This window comes from Leucoraja erinacea, chromosome 21 (genome assembly GCF_028641065.1).
Source record: "Leucoraja erinacea ecotype New England chromosome 21, Leri_hhj_1, whole genome shotgun sequence".
Classification (NCBI taxonomy): Eukaryota; Metazoa; Chordata; class Chondrichthyes; order Rajiformes; family Rajidae; genus Leucoraja; species Leucoraja erinaceus.
Genome location: NC_073397.1, coordinates 7,640,352 through 7,658,750, shown reverse-complemented (window position 1 = coordinate 7,658,750; position 18,399 = coordinate 7,640,352). Strand labels below are relative to the sequence as shown.

The 18,399-nt window shown below is 41.6% G+C and overlaps 1 protein-coding gene across 2 annotated transcripts in view; it reads right to left on the bottom strand.

Annotated features, from left to right (window-relative positions):
- Positions 1-6,835: 6,835 nt before the first annotated feature.
- Positions 6,836-18,399, bottom strand: part of stx16 (syntaxin 16) — a 33,919-nt gene continuing 22,355 nt past the window's right edge. For both annotated transcript variants that reach the window (XM_055652031.1, XM_055652032.1), the window contains exons 4-8: positions 16,545-16,707; positions 12,508-12,596; positions 9,697-9,840; positions 9,012-9,092; positions 6,836-7,244 (exon numbers count right to left, since the gene is read on the bottom strand). In XM_055652031.1, the coding sequence (XP_055508006.1) occupies positions 7,140-7,244; positions 9,012-9,092; positions 9,697-9,840; positions 12,508-12,596; positions 16,545-16,707 (582 nt within the window). In that variant the 3' untranslated portion in view covers positions 6,836-7,139. The remainder of the gene's footprint in view (positions 7,245-9,011; positions 9,093-9,696; positions 9,841-12,507; positions 12,597-16,544; positions 16,708-18,399) is intronic.

Sequence of the window (18,399 nt, the reverse complement as noted above, 5' to 3'; positions counted from 1 at the left end):
TCTCTGGCCGCCATCCGGAAGGGGACAGGGGGGGGGGGGGGGGGCACTCGGGAGGGGACAGGGATGGTTCAGTGGCGGTTTGGCAGTGATTGGGGCGCCGGAGAGTCGGGTTCGATCCTGGCTGCAGATGAGGCACAGGTCTGTGTACATGCCGCAGAACGGCTGCCGAGTTTTAAAAAAAATCAAAGATGGTCTTTTATCGCTTGTGACCTTTGACAAATCCCATGGTTCCTTGCGTTTTTCAGAATACCAAACTCGCTTCTAGCGGGGAACAAGGATAATTGTTTCCATTTTCCAACCTTTAATTGAAGGAAACCTCTGATCATCTACTACTCGATGTCACACAAATTTGATGACATAGGAGGAATTAAAGGAAGGTGGAGGCGATTACAAAATGAGTGATATTTTCCAGCTATGCGGAAATCTAACAATAGTGCCAGAAGCATTGCACAGATTCAGAGTAGGTTTAAGGATGGAAACTTGTGAGACAGGAAAAATAATTGCAATGGAGGGAAGAGAGAAGCTAAGCCAGGAGAAAGGTTTTTTGTGTACAACTGGAAAGGAGCTCGGCAAATGAAATATTTTCTCTTTGGTTGATCATGGCCAACTGTATGAAATCCACTGACTACTCCAACGGGAAGAAAATGTGAAAAAGTATGTAAAACACTGTCGTATGGTCGGAACCTGCATGCTGAGATTCAAACATGCAGTTCTGGAAAAGATAGAGAATTATAGTTGAATGGTCCTCTCCAGTCATGGCAGCTATTGGAATTAGATCACAAGAATACTTGTCTGTTTAAAATAAATACAAGCGGCTGAAGCTTTTTAAAAATTTATTGGTATACATAAATTACAAAAAAAGCAAAAGTACACACATGTACATGTTTCAGATTGCACAAGTATATTAGACAGAGCACATACTGTGTAACAGCAGGCACCAGCCAATGCATCACCCAGCTTTAACACCACTGATATTAAGTGCCTTCTAGAGATGCTATAAATTAAAAACTTAGCTGTATCATAATCAGAAACTGTTCAGGAGTGTCTTGAGGGTACAAAACCAGCTATCAAGAGATTCCCTTCCCACCCGATGTACACTGCATGTGAAAAGAAATGAGTGACCGGTACAAGACCACACTGTACAAAGTTTAGGATGTGACCTCGTGCTGTTCCCCAATCCCACCAGATTCATCAAGGTGTTATTCATTTTGACCCATCTGATACACAACAATGCAGGAACTTGGGATATGAAATGATTGCTCGTGCTGTCAAGTAAAGCTGGCGTTAAAATAAATGGCTTCAGCATCCGTACTGTAAAATAAAATGTTCCATCGCTCCTCCTGCATAAATAAAATTACAGCACAGAAACGGACATGTGGTGTGTTATCACCTTCACAAACCAAACATGGGGATAGCTTAAATTGTCATTGCACACATGAAACATTAATAATGCCGAGCGGGTTAATTCATACATAAATGCCACCACTCCAGAATCACAATTAACAACACATTTGTAAATTAATTCATAGTTTATAATGTTTTTCAATACATTCTGTTAAGTCCAGTAGTGATTTTAGGACACAACCAAAAGTAAAGTAAAAGATCCACCTTCAGCTCTCTTCTTATTCTCCAGGTGAAAATCAAGAACTACAGATGTTATAGCAACCAGCAGTGCCATAGAGCTGTACCATCATAACAGCATCATTTATATCACTAATATATACCAGTGAACTGGCCTGGAGAATTGAGAGGCGCTGATAAAACCTGTGGCAGTGGGCATCATAGAGAAAGAACTGCAAGGACTGGCGTTTGTGCTTTTCCCTTTATTGAACATTAATAATTTTACATGCCATTCATGGGGTTCACTGGAATAAAAACAGTGATAAGATAGAAATGCCTAATTAATGTGGTTTCATCATAGCTCCTAACAAATCACATCAACTGGCTTTACTAGTACCTGTACGCTTGCATGTTGAAGGTAAGAGGGTCTTCTGTACGTGTCGCATTGTATACTACTTGATTTTCAATATGCTACAAAATCTGCTGCACAGCATAGCTACATCAAGCCATTTATATCTCGAGTAGAAATGCAGCCTAGGTTCCCAGCCATGGTTCCTGGTTATGTGGAGATTGGGGTATTTACCTAATGTAACAGATCCCAACCAAACAGAGTTCTTGTTCGGAAGATAGCACAAAGTACTGGAGTAACTCAGCGGGACAGGCAGCATCTCTGGAGAGAAGGAATGGATGAAGTTTTGGGTCAAGACCCTTGTTCTCCCACAAACATGCAATCAAAGCTAAAACAATGAATGCATCAGGCCCAATCCCTCTGCGCACCACCTTCAATCTCATAGTGTTGTTAGAAAGTTATTTAATCTGGAGGTAAGTCTTAAAAAATATCTGTCCCTCCCCTGCAGTTAATCACGCAAAACCAGTAAATTGTCAATCGCAGGACAGTAGACATGGTCAATCAAAGGACATTGGCACAGATGTGCATACTTAAACAAGTGTCAAAACACAACAATCTTTGATAACAACTGTTTAAGATTTCCTTTCACTAATCTAAGATGGGTTAAGTGGAGATAATTAAATGCTTCACTTGTGGAGACAGGAGACACTTCACTAGTGAAGTGAATAATTACGTCTTAATTATTAAACTCTCTAAAGTAAACTAAACTAAATTAAGGATGGATGCATCACCTAGATCTCCTGGAAAGTAAAGTCAGTAAGGTGATTGTACCAGGGGTTTTAACAGAGTGCGCAGAAAGCATGGGGAACAGTAAAACCAGAGGCCTTCTATATATATATATAATATATATATATTTCTAAAAGGAAAATCTAGAATCTAAAGCAGTAGTTTAAAAGGAACTTTTTTTCACACAGATAATTGTGACAATATGGTACCTACTACATGGCAAATTGAGGTGAATGATTTGGACGTATTTAATGGGAAAGATGTGATTGAGAAATGTTTTGGAGATAAAAAATCAATGAGAAAAGATTGGAGGATCTCTGAGTGCAACATTAATGTCAGCATGGCCTCTCAGGATCAAATAGCCTTTTTCTATATGAAGTCAAGGCAATTCTGCAAAGCCTCCAGGTACAATCAACACCAACACCAGAGCAATGTGTGTTCATAGGCACACATCAGATTTCCCTATTCAAATATATCATGTTGCTCAATGCTGTACCAACCCAGTCAGAGAACTCCAATGAATGGTATCCAGTGAGATGTTTAAGCCATATTCGTGGGAGCCAACACTTTCTGTATTTTGAAATTTTCACATATAATAATATAAAAACCATGGTCAAAGAAAGCCTTTGGAATCATCAGATCAATTCCCTAAATGTCACTTCTTATGGACGACATACCACCACCACTATTCAATGGATTCCAACTATTTTCAATAGTACAATATTCACATGCAATCTGACTTCAGTGTCCAAATTGTGCCCAATTTTGTCTCAGTGAGCACAAAATTATTCCCAAGATAGGAGTGCTTATGGCAAAAGTGCATATTTCTGAGCCATTCTTGGCTGTACTTGAGAAGGTAATGATGATGGGCCACCTTTTTTTAGCAAAGCTATTGAAGTTCCCAAGATTTTGACTCGGATATGAAGATGGAATTATGATACGTATCCAAATCAGAATTCTGTCTCTTCCTTGAAGGGCAAAATGGGGAAGGCCTTCGCACACCCTTGGGGGAGATGTAGTCACAGCATTTATGTGTCTACAACAGTAACAGTGTCTGTAATTTGCTCAAACTTTCACATAGCAGAAATATGAAAAAATGATCAAAGTTTAGCCTGTGGAATTTGAATCATATCAAAACCTATCACTGTTAACTAAGTTAGGTCCACCACTATTCTCTGGAGCGCAGACTATTTTCAATAGGGAATGACAGAGCAATCTGAAATGAGTGTCCAAAGGGTGCCCAGAGTTGATCAGTGAGACAAGCTTTTTCCCAAGAGAATAGGGCTTATGGCAAAGTGGACATGACTTCAGCCATTAAGGGACAGAACTTTTAGAAGGGTAATGATGAGGGGGAATTTTTTACTCAGAGAGTGGTTCCGGATTTGGACTAGGATATGAAGATGGAAGTGGTGATACGTATCCAATTGGTCTAATTTGAAATAAATTGGATAGGCCTATGGATGACCCTTGGGGGAATGATGTAGTCACAGGTTTTGGTGTGAGTGCAACGGCAGATGGGACTAAGGGGCTCAAAACAAATTTGTCACAAACGGAAAGTAGGGCCGAGATGGCCTGTTCTCCTGCTGTAATTTGAATATATCAAAACTATATGGTAACTAAGTCTCGTGCTTTCCATGTACATTGATATCATGAACTATTAAAGGCAAAAACAAATTTAAAATACAGAACATTAAAATTCTAATGTTCCTGGGTACTGAGGGAGCAGTTTAGAATTAAGCTGGGCTTTGCCCCCCCCCCAATGTTTCTAGGCAACAAATCATTAAGGACAACCAGTAGATTAGACTAATATAAATTTACACAAATTTAAAATCATAATTGAAGCACTAACATCTTCCTTAAGCCATATTGCTGTGGTGTAAAAAATAAAAGGAGAAAGCACACAGTCCTGGGGCAGTGTCCATTGAAAAGAGATACAATTTTAGGTTGATGAACTTTAATGGGACATTTAACTTAAAAAAATAACAAAAAAATAATTTCTCTCTGTGTTAACAGCATGCACCTGCTCAGTTTCTCTAGCTCTTTATTTCAGATTTCCAGCATCTGCAGCATTTTGTTTATGCTGCAGCTTCATTCGCTCACTATCCTGTGCAGGACTTCCACAGCGTTCTTATATACAGCCTGTTTATAACCCGACTTATGTACAGCCTGTACATAACCTGATTTATGTGTAGCCCGTACATACAGACAAGCGTTTGGGAGACTAACCTGGGGAGTACCAGTATGTCGCTGTGCAACAACATACTTGATTATTTTCTATCCTTAACTCACACGGTATATTCTTCTATCCTCAATTCATATGGAATATAAAAAAATACAACAGACTGTTTATCCCCATATGTGATGGACGTGCTAACAGATTTACTCAGTTAGCTTTATATATTTAATGTTGTTATTACGTTGATTTATTTTCTATCAACCACCCATCTAACCTATTCTTAGTAGTTGATTTGCTCCCTGATTCAACACCAACACTCGTAGTGCATTCAATGGCCTAACATCACCTGACTCCCGATAAGTAATTCTTATGATTAAATACATATCCAGAAGCAGAGGATTTCGGTAGTCTTGAATACTTCCACTTCAAATTCTTTCAGAATGCTAGCATTTGTTTACTGCGACCTGATCATGCTTCCAAAGGCCGTTACCAAGTAGTGTAAATTAGACATCCAGCAACCACATTCCTACAATTTTAGATCATTTAGAGACCATAAAACAGGCTTGCTTTTAGTGTGACCAACTGCACAACCTGAATCGATGCACATTGTATCAAAGATGTCCTTTCCTCAGAAAACAATTGCCACAAAAGTTTTACAACAAGATAGAGGAGGTACAATAAGCTCACATTGTTATGTGGAAACAGGATGAATATGTCTGGGTAAGACAAAATAATAAAACTATCATAGGAACGTGCTGTGTTAGGGGCTTACAAACAGGGACAATGTCATATAATATTTCTAAAGCAGAACAAGAACCCCTCTCCATTTTGTGAGACAGAAAACAAAGTGTATCACATTTCATTTATATTATCAGTAACATTTAAGAAAAATCATAAATTACTTTGCTGTTAATAGTTATTCATAAATATCACTAATGCAATTGCAAAAAAGAATTTTCACTGCACCGTGCAGAACAGTCAGGGTTTTCTGCACAAACATTATCAGTCATTTTACACCCTATGCATTGGTAGTATTAATCCAAGTTCATGATTAAACAAATCTCAATATTCACCTGCCTTAATTAGTACAGGACTGCCTGTCCTACTGCAGCACATGCTTTTATTCACAATGAACATCATGCTCTTCCGACATGAAAGTTCAATGTCCAGAATTAGTCTAAACTTCCTTTTTAAAAGAGCTACAGGGAGAAGGCAGTTGTTCACTATTACGGAGTCTCAGAGTTCAATCACAAGTCCATAACCCCTTGGGTTAAGCTCCATTTTCTGCAGTGATGTGCATCTCGATTATTTTCAATAAATTCCAGATCAAATATCTTCTGTTCTTGCCATGATTTTTCCATTTTGTTCACAGCATTGAGTGTCTTATCCATTCAGTCCTGGTTGTTTCAAACACCCGCTTGCTGCCAAGAGTGCAGGGAACTTCAGAGTCTGAAGCTAACCTCGAGCAATGCTGGCTCTTCAACTTGTCTTGCCATCTTTTCTTCGTTGCCTGGGCATTTCCAGAAACGTGGACAAGTTGACACCCGGCACCATTCTGTGCGGTCATACTCTGAAGAACCTGCTGGAACCACGCACCCCTCACACCCTCTTCCTCTTGCCATTCCAATTCATTGATTGCTGTGCAGTCAAACACTCAGGCAACATAGCAAGCAAGATGTACAACAAAGCCAAACAACACATACCTGCTTGAAATACTTTCCCCATTAAGTCCCAAATTATTTTGCTTTACATGATCTACATTTGATGCAGTTTGATTGCAAGCAATTTTCTCTTGGAACGATCTCATTATTCAAAAACAGAATTTAGTTGTAATATATAGAGCAAAGGAAAGGAAAGGAATGCAGAGAAACCAGCCGTGTTGTAGTTTGAGAGTCTCTTGTCCAGACTTGACTTCATGCCATTGAAATTGAGAAGGCTTTTTGTAATCATGAGCCTGGTCTTCATTGTGTTTTCTTTTGGGTACAGGCCACAGGCACATCATCAGCTGAAGGTAGAAACTGGAGAGAAGCAAATCCGAGTGCTGCTCACAACGACACAAGAGAGCACACCTTTCCCTTGTTGTTCCTTACACCACCCCACACTCAATTTACAACACAGCAATCACAATATGTTCCTGATTTTTGATAGAGAAAGAATTCAGAGAGGTCTGACCCTGTTGCCTAGCCTTCCCTTAAAAGACAATATTTCTTCACCAACCCCGTTGAATTTTCCTCACGGTTCCCACCGCAGCAGCAAGGTTCCAGCTGATCACCTTGATTTGACTCCTATTAGCACAATGATGAGAACCACCACTATCACAAAGAGGATCACAATGATCAGCATCTTTCGATTCTTCTTCTGATGTTGCTCGGCCTGTAAAGTTAAATATTATTACACCATATGGTTTAATAAACTTACATGCACAGCATCCTACACTTCAAGTCACATCATTCTATGCATTGTGCTCTACAATAAAACCACACACTCACGTATATACATTGAATGGAGTAAGGATCAGCCTTATGATTTAATGTTAGCAAACCAGGAAGACCATATTTCCTTGAAAGCCACGCGCTCCTGAATTTTAAGGAGTGACCCAAATAGACTTTTGCTTCCACCTTCCAATTAAATCGAGTTAGTGATTAGTTGACAGTCGATTAGGCAGGCAGACCTGGTATATCAAACAGTAGGCAAGGTGTTGATAGGGAAGGAACAATTGAAGATTGCAGAATCTAATGGAACGGATAGGAATAGAGAACATCAGAGGCATGCATTTGGCAGGAACAGATGATCTGAATAGCTGGTGTGCGTGGAGGAAAAACACATGGTTAGGGCCGGGAATGGGAGAGGGGGTGCATGGTAAATCTGACACATCAGGGCTGAGGGATTGGAGAGAAATTAGAAAGTGGCTTGAGGAGGAATGAAACGCACAAGGCTTTGGCAATGTGGATGGATAAGAAGGGTTAATTAATAATAAAATGTCATCATGTTTTAGGGTGTCCAGTCTCCTGAGGTAGTTAAATCAGAATTGGGCAGAAAATTGCAGATAGTCCTTTTCTCCTTTCAATTCCCATAATTTGAGAAAAGTGGTCACGCAATGCAAAATTTCCCGTGGTAATTCATCCTGAGGTACAAGGCCTCATAATATTATTTAAACAACCATTGAGATGTAACCATTGAGAATAATTGGAACCAAGAAGGATTCGAGAAACGTAATATTCCTTTTCTCCATTGAGAATAATTGAGATGGATGTCTGAAGAAGGGTCTCGACCCTAAACGTCAAATATTCCAATTTCTCCAGAGCTGCTGTCTGACCATTTGAATCCAGTCAATAATAATAATAATAATAACTTTATTTATAAAGCGCTTTTAGACAACATGAAGCCACAAATGCTTTAAGAAAAATAGAAATTACAAACTACTAAAACCATTACTCCACAAAACAAAAAATTAAAAGAAATTAAAAGCACTGGAATGTCTCAGCCACAGTGATAAAAGTGAGTTTTTAGAATTTAAAGATGGGCAGTGAAGGGGCCTGTCTGATCTGCAGCAAGGTAGAGTGTAACAAAATCTATCCCCTCTGAGCATCCGCTTAGATTGGTGCTGGATCCCTGACGAAGGCACCGGGCAGGAGCATATAGGCAGCAGCTCAGAGAGGTAAGGCGGGGCGAGGAGATTTAAAAACTAAAATAATTTTGCTCGAAAACTGGGAGCCAGTGAAGGGAGGCCAAAATGGCGTAATGTGTCCCTGCTGGTTCCGTTAGGCGAGCGGCAGCATTTTACCAACTGAGTTTCCACTCTCGTGAGACTCCAGAGTAGAGTGCGTTACAGTAATCGGAGATGAATAAAATTACTAAAATTTGACTGCCGCTCGAAATAATTCTGGCACAAAGGTGAAAGAAGCTGTCATCCTATTTGTTTATCTAATTTACCTAACCGTCCATCATAAAACCCAGGTTTAAAACTGTTGACTTTACGAACAATTTATTCCACGAGTTCTGTGGTGCTAAAATGGCTAGTGATGTTGCTGGTTGTTAGAGCATATGTTATCTGAGTTTCCACTCTGCTCATTACACAGAGCTATATAATTAATGTTTGACAAATAACTCTGGCACAAACTGTCATCCAAAGAGTCTTACCTTCTGGAGTTGCTGCAAACCTTCTTCCGTTTTAATACAAGATTGTTCGACATTGTAATCAATTTGATCCAAGATGGTCCCCTAAAGTGGGCATAAGAGATTGAGATAGCCACCAGATTATTGAAGCTTTTGTTATAACAGTCAAGTGATGCATGCTCGGTCACAGTTTCATGCAACGTACTGGCTAATAGGAAGCGCAGTCTTCAAACAACATCTTTCTTTTTCAAGAGAGTTAGATTTAACTCTTTAGGCTAAAGGAACCAAGGGATATGGGGAAAAAGCAGGAATGGGGTACTGATTTTAGATGATCAGCCATGATTATATTGGCTCGAGGGCCGAATGGCCTACTCCTGCACCTATTTTTCTATATTTCTAAAGCAATGTGTTGAAAAACAATTACCGTAATAAGTCAAACAGATTGGGAAAATTATTTCCATGGAATGGCTGAATTTGGGGGCGATGTGTTGCCACTTCCATTCTGCTCATGATTCTTAATTGGACTTCCTGGCATCAGATCCGCCTGCCTTTCTCAAGGGAGAATATTTGGTATCTGTTCAGTCTCTGCATTTTGGAGAATCAGTGGTCTATAAAGGAGAGTTTGTTATGGAGTTGGTGTGGAAGAATGCACATGGCTCTTCTAGTTGCAAAAGGACCTCATTTTAAAACATTACTCCAAATTACCCACCTGTTCCACTATCATGGTCGCCAGTTCTCTGAAGATTTCATTCAAGTCTGAGATTGACTGCATGATTTGTCGAATCTCTTTCTCTCGTTCTTCCACCATCAGAGTATTCTCTTCCACCAAAAGTAACTGGTCACTTGTAAAACCCTGTCAGAACAACTGAGAATGAATAAAAAGCCAGTACATGAAACTTAAACTCACACGTTGTAGCGAGGCACTTTTCTAAACATGCAGTTTACTGCTTGTTTAGTACTTTCTAAACATGCAGTTTACCACTTTTTAGTACTTAGTACTAAAGGTAGTACTTTCTTTAGAAAGGCTTCTTTCTTACTAAGAAAATACGTAAGAAGTTATGTACATAAGACTACCTTCCAAATTATTTAAACAGCAAGGTTCTGAAGGTAGTATCAGCAGTGTACACACATAGGCACAGCTTCTATTAACATCACACTCATTAACACAAACTGAAGATTCATCCAAAAGTTAGCACTTTTAGTCTAAGTTCACATTGAGCAACTGAGCATTCAAGACAATCCTAAAATTCACATCTACTCTGACAAAATTATGAGTTATCCAAAATTCTGAAGGTCGGACTTTTGAGCAGATTTCTCCTGAAGCCGCAAAGTGCATTACCTGAACCTACATTTTGATGATTTAAGTCTTTGTAAACCTGACAGACATGCTAACCCTATGGAGCATTACACAGTCTGCCTGAATGACCAGAACAATTATTACAATGGCCACACCAACTTTATAGTAGTTTTACGTCACCACCTCAGCTTTCTCTTTTCAGGTCCAAATGCATAGGACAGGTGCGCACTGAAGACAAGTTGTTTGGGATTTGCTATTCACGATGACTACAATTTTACTGTATTTTGTAAGTAGCCAGGTTTTGCAAAGCCCACAGCTCTATTTTCACAGCAAGGCAGCAAATCAAAACATGATGATTGCAGAACTCATCTCAAACAACATAAAAGCAGCCAAGTTTATGAAAACTCCATCATTACACAGACCCTTGCCACACAGGGTCTCTGTCATGGCACTCAAAGAGCTGTGTCAGCAAGTGTTGCTAGCATTCTCTCTTCCTTATCATAAAGTTGCAGGCAACTCTCATTCAACTTGAATATGAAACTCAAGCCAACACCTCGGTTCATTATTGAGAGAATACTGCATTGACAGAGTTTCCATCTCTCAGTTGAGGCATTACAGGAAGAACCCATCTGTTCTCTCATGGGCACAAAAAATCCTACATTTTGGCCCAATAGACCCTTGAATAGCACCATGGTCATTATTGAACTGCTATGTACAACTTTACTGTGCTCAAATTAGTGGCTACATTTACATCATTACAGCAATGTAATTAAATGGCTGCAAATTGGATTGTTCTAAGGGCCAGCACACACAATGAACTGAATAGCCTCCTACGGTGCAAAAAATATTTGAAAATATTTAGGATGTAGCATGTTGTAAAAGGAATAGGAATGGTGTGCATAAATCCAAATTTCTCTCTTACAGAAGGCAGTGGAAAATTATGTGTGCAGGCCTTGGATGAGATTTGCTCATTCTACCCAAGTTAAAAGTTAATTGTTGAGGTCAATGCTTACATAGAGTATTTTACAGTCACTTCTTATGCAAACACTCCCCGATTTTGTAAAGGTTACGTTTCGTAAACCCATACCAAAATCAGATTTTTATGCAAGTCGGAATCATCTTAAAACAAGGTAGATATAAAGAACTGCAGATGCTGATTTTTATACAAAATGACACAGTGTTAGATGCTCCGTGGATCAGGCAGCATCGCTGGAGCACATAGATAGGTGATGTTTTGGGCTGGACCCTTCTTCTGACTGATTCATGTTGAGTTACTCTAGAATTTTGTGTTGTTTCACCTTAAAACGAGGCACCGATGCCGCTGGTCTGCACTGGCGAGCCCTTCGTCACCAGCTGCTGCGCCGTTCGGTTGACACGGCTGTTGTAACGGCTCATGTTGTAGGCCTCGGTTGACAGCGCATTCTTCAGGACACTGACACTGAGATGATGCGCTCAATCATCATGGGGCCCTCTCCCCTCTCACCAGCTGCCACTTCTTCCCGTCAGCCGTCACTTTGTCCGCTTCCCCCCCCCTCCACAGTCACCTCCTCCTAATTCACCCCCACTGTCACTGACATATTCCATCTTGGAATATGTTTGTGTCTCCAAGGGAGGAGGAGGAGGAGGAGGAGGAGGAGGAGATGGTGTTGGAGGGGGGAAGCGGCGGAGCAGCAGAGTGGATAAAATGATAGCCAACAGGAAGAAGCAGCAGCTGGTGAGAGGGGAGGGAGCCCCACGGTGACCAAGTGCATCCTCTCAGTGGCAGCAGGCTAAAGAAAGTGTTGTCAGCCGAGGGCTACGACATGAGCTGCAACAACAGTCATGTCAACCGGACGGTGCAGAAGAAAGGCTCTCTGCTTCTTGTGGAAGATGTCGCGACTCAGCAAAAACCTCCCTCTTTCTCACTCGCCTTCCCAATGTCGCACCGACAGTGGCCAAAACTAGAAGGCTAGAAGCCCTGGCAACGCTTTTATACCTATGAGGTGGACGGGAAGTTCTCACCATCCTCCCATTTCAAGCACACGGATTATTCAGGAAACGGGACCACCTACTGTGAATAGTTTACGCAAGTGTGAGTTTACATAACACGCCTATTAAGTAGGCCGGGGAGTGTCTGTATAAGCTTTCTTATTCACAGATTTTTCTTAAAACTGAACTCAAACACTTGACCAGCGCTGATGGGATTTGAATGTACATACTCTAGATGATAACCTATAGGCCCACCTTGTCATAAAGGCTGTCGTCTTCATCATCCATTAGCGGCACCGATGTGTCAAAAAAATGTTTCGATCGTTCTTCTCGATTCTTCAAACCTATGGCATGAAACAAAAATCCTGTTACTGGAATTGACCAAGCTGGTAAAACAAAAGAAAACATGATGATGCAACTCCAAAGGACTTTGGTTAGGCTGCATATGGAGTATTATATGCAGTTTGGTCGCCCCATTATGGGGAAGATGCGAAGGCTTTGGAGAAGTGGTTTACCAGACTGCTGTCTGTATTAGAGGGTTAGAACTACTTAGACTGGTTGGATAGATGGACTGTTTTCTCTGGAACCAGAGGTTGAGAGGCGATTTGATAGAAGTTTATAAAATTATGAGAGGCATAGATATGATAGACGGTCAAAACACTTTTTTCCTGTGTGGAATTTCCCAACACCACTGGGCATAGCTATAAGAGGGGGGGGGGGGGGGGGGGGGGGGGGGGGGGGGGGGGGGGGGGGGGGGGGGGGGGGGGGGGGGGGGGGGGGGGGGGGGGGGGGGGGGGGGGGGGGGGGGGGGGGGGGGGGGGGGGGGGGGGGGGGGGGGGGGGGGGGGGGGGGGGGGGGGAGTTTAATAGAGATGTGAGGGCAAGATTTTTTTAACTTACAGAAAGTGGTGGAGGCCTGGAACACATTGTCAGAGGTGGCGGTGGAGGCAGATACTATTGTGGGGTTTAAGAGGCTTTTAGGTAGACACATGGAGGTGCAAGGGACAGAGGGATATGGATCATTTACAGGCAGATGAGATCAATTTAACTTGGCATCATATTCGATACAAACATTGTGGGCTGACGAGCCCATTCCTGTGCTGTACTGTTCAATGTTCTATATGAAATTAGGGAAGAAATTTTGGGAATTGCTGGCATGTGAAATATTCTCTGTGGAGACAGAACTGTCAATATTTTATGTTAGTGACTTTCATTAAGACTGAAAGCATTTCTGCACATTAATTTGCTAACATTTTCAGACTTTATATTTAACATTTCCTGCAAAGGCATTTTATTTGTTTGGAACCTATTTCATCCATTTGATGAATCAGGCCAGGACAGTCTGAAGAAGGGGTTTCGGCCCGAAACGTTGCCTATTTCCTTCGCTCCATAGATGCTGCCGCACCCGCTGAATTTCTCCAGCACTTTTGTCTACCCAAAAAAAAGAGCACTCCAGACTCCCCTTGTTCAAGTACAGTAAACCCTTATTGTAACGGACAATGGGGCGTGGGTGGGGGTGGTAATGGTGTCCGTTATTGCCGATTGTCCACTATAACCAAGTACGTTATATCACTATGTGTGGTTGAAACAAAGAACCATAAAATGGCTAATACACAAAGTGCTGGAGTAACTCAGCGGGTCAGACAGCATCTCTGGAGAACATGGAGAGGTGACATTGGGACCCTTCTTCAGGCTGATTCAGTCTGCTCAGTTAGTCCAGCACTCTGTTGTTTCACCTTCAAACTAGGTGCCGATGCCGCTGGTCTGCACCGGCGAGTCCTTCTTCACCAGCTGCCGCACAGTCTGGTTGTTACAGCTCACGATGTAGCCCCTGGCTAGCAGCGCCACTACTAACAGAACACATTCGGTCACCGTGGAGCTCCCTTCCCTCTCACCCGGTGCTTTGTCTCCTCCCAATCCACCACCTCCTTCTCTACCACAGTCTCAACATCTTCCAAAGTGGAATATGTCCGCAACTCCGGTGCAGAAAGAGGTGTTGGTGATGGCTGAGGTGCAGAGAGGCCAAGTAGACAAAGCAATGGCCAACACAGTGAAATGTCAGCTGGTAAGAGGGGAAAGAGCCCCTTGGTGACCAAGCACGTCCTGTCAGTAGCGACGGCCTGAAGAAAGCGCTGTCCCAGGGGCTATAACCCGAGCCGCATGAACAGCCATGTCAACCGGACATGACAGTGGGTGAAGGAGGGCTCGCTGGTGGACCTTACGGGCTGGTGTGTCGTCAGAAGCTGGGGCTGTGGAGAGGGTGCGAGCCTGGGAGGCGTTGGCAAATCCATCCACTATATTCAAAATCCGTTATAAGGAGGTCCATTACAACAAGGGTTTACTGTATCCCCAGCTCACCCAGAGAAGCTCAGTATTTCCGAGATATAAATGATGGTGTCATGCAATCCCTCACCTGTTCTCATGTGCAGTTGAGCGATACATGTCGGAAAATCATTCTACTGAAAGCTGCTTCATAGACAAGCTTATTATGTCGTTTGTCAACTACATACACAATCTACGGAAGGCAGTGGATAATGAAAAATGCAGACCTTCGCTGCTATTTCCTGCCCACCAGCTAAATCCAGGGAAGTACGAAATCAGAGGCTTTCACCACAAGGATAAATCTCCAGACATGCCTCATACCAGATGTTATTAAAACACAGCAATAATTGTGGGGCTGGAACACACTATCCCCATCACTCCTACAGATTTTATTCAAAACCCCAACTATGTACGTTGGAGTCATGGGATTTAGAAACTGAAGAATGGAGCATCAAAAGCAAAAACAATGTGGTATCACCATAAGCAAAATAAAGCAAGTCAGCAAGTCAGGCAGCATCACTGCAGGGGATGGATGGGCAACGTTCCTGTGTATAAGCTACTAGTGTGAAAACCAAAAACTGCCGGTGCTTGAAAACCTGAGACAAACAGGAAATGCTGGAAAGGCGAGAGACAAACAGAGAAACAGGCGAGGTTTGTCAGGCGAGAGACAAACAGAGACAGATCCTTCATCAGAACAGCTCTGACAAGGAGACCTCTGACTTCAGGTGTTTCACTTTCCACTGATACTACCTGATCTGTTGAACGTTTCCAACATGTGTTATTGTCATTGGCTGGAGCAGTATGTTTATTGCTGGGCATCAGACTTTAAGTAGCCTTGGTGACAGTACAAAGCAGACATATATGAATGGGCGGATAAACAAAACTTCAGTGGAGAGATTAAATTTGTTTAGATTATCTAGCCTCGTGGCAAAGATTTAATGGACAAATCAAATGATGGTTCACTAGCAAGAGATCGGAGATCTGCAGCTGGGGAATAAAGATGTAAAATAATGAGCAAAAAACAGATGTAAAGGTGAGGGGCACTTATAATGATTGTCCAAAAAAATAATCAGCACGGTCAAAAATACCTCCTGAAGACAGAATATTTTAGTTAAGAAAACAGGACAAATTAATTTGGCGTCTGCTTTAGGATTCAGATGCCTATAAAATCATCACCAGTCCACAGTAATAAATATGGTACACAGTGGTGGCAGAGAATACCACGTGCTACTGCTGTGCAATGAGTTTAGTGCTACAGATCAAAGATGAATTTCACAGCATTTGCCAATGCCAATTCACCTTGGAAACTGTTAAACTAAATAAAAGATCTCACTAAAGCATTTTGCCTGCTTGTCAACAGTTGGGCTAACACAATCAACCGCAGCCAATTTCTAGTCTACAGGTGACATTTGGCCATGCCTCTATTCTGAGACGAAATTCTAGTCTACAGGTGACATTTGGCCATGCCTCTATTCTGAGACTGAGAAATACCAGTGAATATCATCCTTCGTATTGTTTTAGTAGGCATTGTTTGCACTTTACACAACAAGAGGTAAATTATATCCAAAAAGTGTTATTTGGATCAAAGAACTTAGAACTTACACCAGTACAGTGGAGGAACAGACACTTCAGCCTATGATGTCCGTATTAAACAGGGTCAAATTCTGCCTGCAGATGTTCCATATCCATCCATTCTTTATATATTCACATGCTATCTAAAAGCATCCCAAACTCCACTATTGCATCTACTTCCACCACCACCAGTGCATTCCAGACACTTCTGCATTCTGTCTAAAAAAAACTCTTTTAAACTTTCTTCCCCTTACCTGAAGGTAATATTTGACATTTCCACATTGGGAAAAGCATTCCACTGTTTACCCTATCTATTCCTCCCACAACTTTGTAAACTTCTCTCAGGTTTACCCTCAGCCTCTGACACTCCATCGTATTGCCCCATCTTTGAATGCTTACGTTTGAGGTAAGAAGACTGGGCATGTCGAAAGGTGGTTGACAGATCCTGAAGAGCTTGTGCAAGAGAAGAAACAACATTTCGAAGGACCCGCTCTTCCTGCTCTGTGCAGCTTCGTCCTTTGCTCTGCAGGTTCTGCACCGAGCGCTGACACCTGTGGAACATCTATAGGGGGGCAGGGAACAATGGTAGAAGAGTGAGGACTCACACAACCCACAGATCACCATCAGAAAACGTTTATACTTTATGCTTGCACAATTGTGGCTCTACTTATTCTTTACCTCAGTTATTGAAGCATGTACATAGGAATAGGAATACTTTATTGTCACATGTGACAAGGCACAGAAATTCTTTGCTTACATACACAATGTATCCAAATAGCAGCCACCTGTGGCACTGACAAAGTTACAAAGCACGTCGCCTCCTCCTTTTGTCCCCCACCCCCAACAGTTCCCCCCACGCGGGGTCCTCCATTGTTCCTCCCTTCCTCAATGTAGTGAAATGTTACATTTTGCATAATTAGAATGCAGGTGTGCACTTCAATCTAATATCTCTGTTACACTCAATCTCTATGGGAGGTAGAGCTGTTACCTCATATCTCCAGCAAACAGGTTAAATCCTGACATCAGGTGCTCTCTGTGTAGGGGTTGCGTGTTCTTATTGTAACCATGTGGTGTCTCCCTTGTGCTCCATTTTCTTCCTACACCCCAAGGTTTGTAAGTCAGTAACTGAATTCAGTACTGTAAATTGCCATGGTATCATGGTGAGATGGTAGCAACGAGGAGGAGTTGCTAGGTACATGGGTAGAGTAATGTGGTGTTCGTGTAGTTGGTTGCTTGATGGTGGGCCTCTGCTTGGTGGGTTGAAGGGTTCCTTACCATGCCATATTACTCGATTATCCCAAAGTCGCAAAAAGACAAACCCCAGCATGACCTTGTCCCATGTGAAATCAGGTTCTCAGCATTGGTATTTAGCAGCTGGATAACAATGTAATCCGCCTGCTTTCACAACCCCACCGTTTATCATCAATTCTTTGTGTACTAGTCATGTCTCTACTATTTATTTCATTCCCCTTACATGTTTTTCCTCTAACTGCTAAATTTTTGTAAGGTGTCCTTGAGACTCTTGAAAGGCGCCCATAAATAAAATTTATTATTATTATTATTATTATCAATTAAATATGGTTTACTTATGGTATCCCAAGTACCTTTCTTGAAGGCAAGGATTGTCTGCTATTTCGTAATTTAAACATTAAAACTTGCCATTAGTAGTTGTTCAAAAAAAAAAAAATAAGCTGTTGATAATGGAGCTGATCAATATTCCCTTTTTTCTATTCACACTGTTTTTGTTGTAAATATTGTTATATTAAAGGAAGCTTTGGTAACCTTAGTGGAAATTATACAGGATATTAATTCATTCTGATGCAGTGAACACACCAACAGTTTGCTTGGTAGAAGCACTCATATCTTGTGACAAAAAAACAACATTTCCTTAAAGCTTTGTGTCCATGTCCTTTCACAGCCATGGCAGAAACGCAGGGTTAGTTATTTTGAACAAAACCCCTTTCTGCTTATGTTAAATGTTGGGGAAATATGCCATTTTATGATCCTTGCCATAATGTCCAGGAAGGTCCTACATTCAAGGACTTCCAGCGTGCAAGCTACAAGTACATCAAGCCAGGTCTGAGAATTAAATTAAACAAAATAATCACCATGAGTGACTACTACTTATGGGTACTGCCGATGAAAGGTGTGCATCTCACTTACTAATAAATGGCATAATTGAGAAACACCAGCAGCAAAATAAGCGAATTGAGAAAAAGCACAGGTATGGGGAAATGGAATATGATATAGAGAT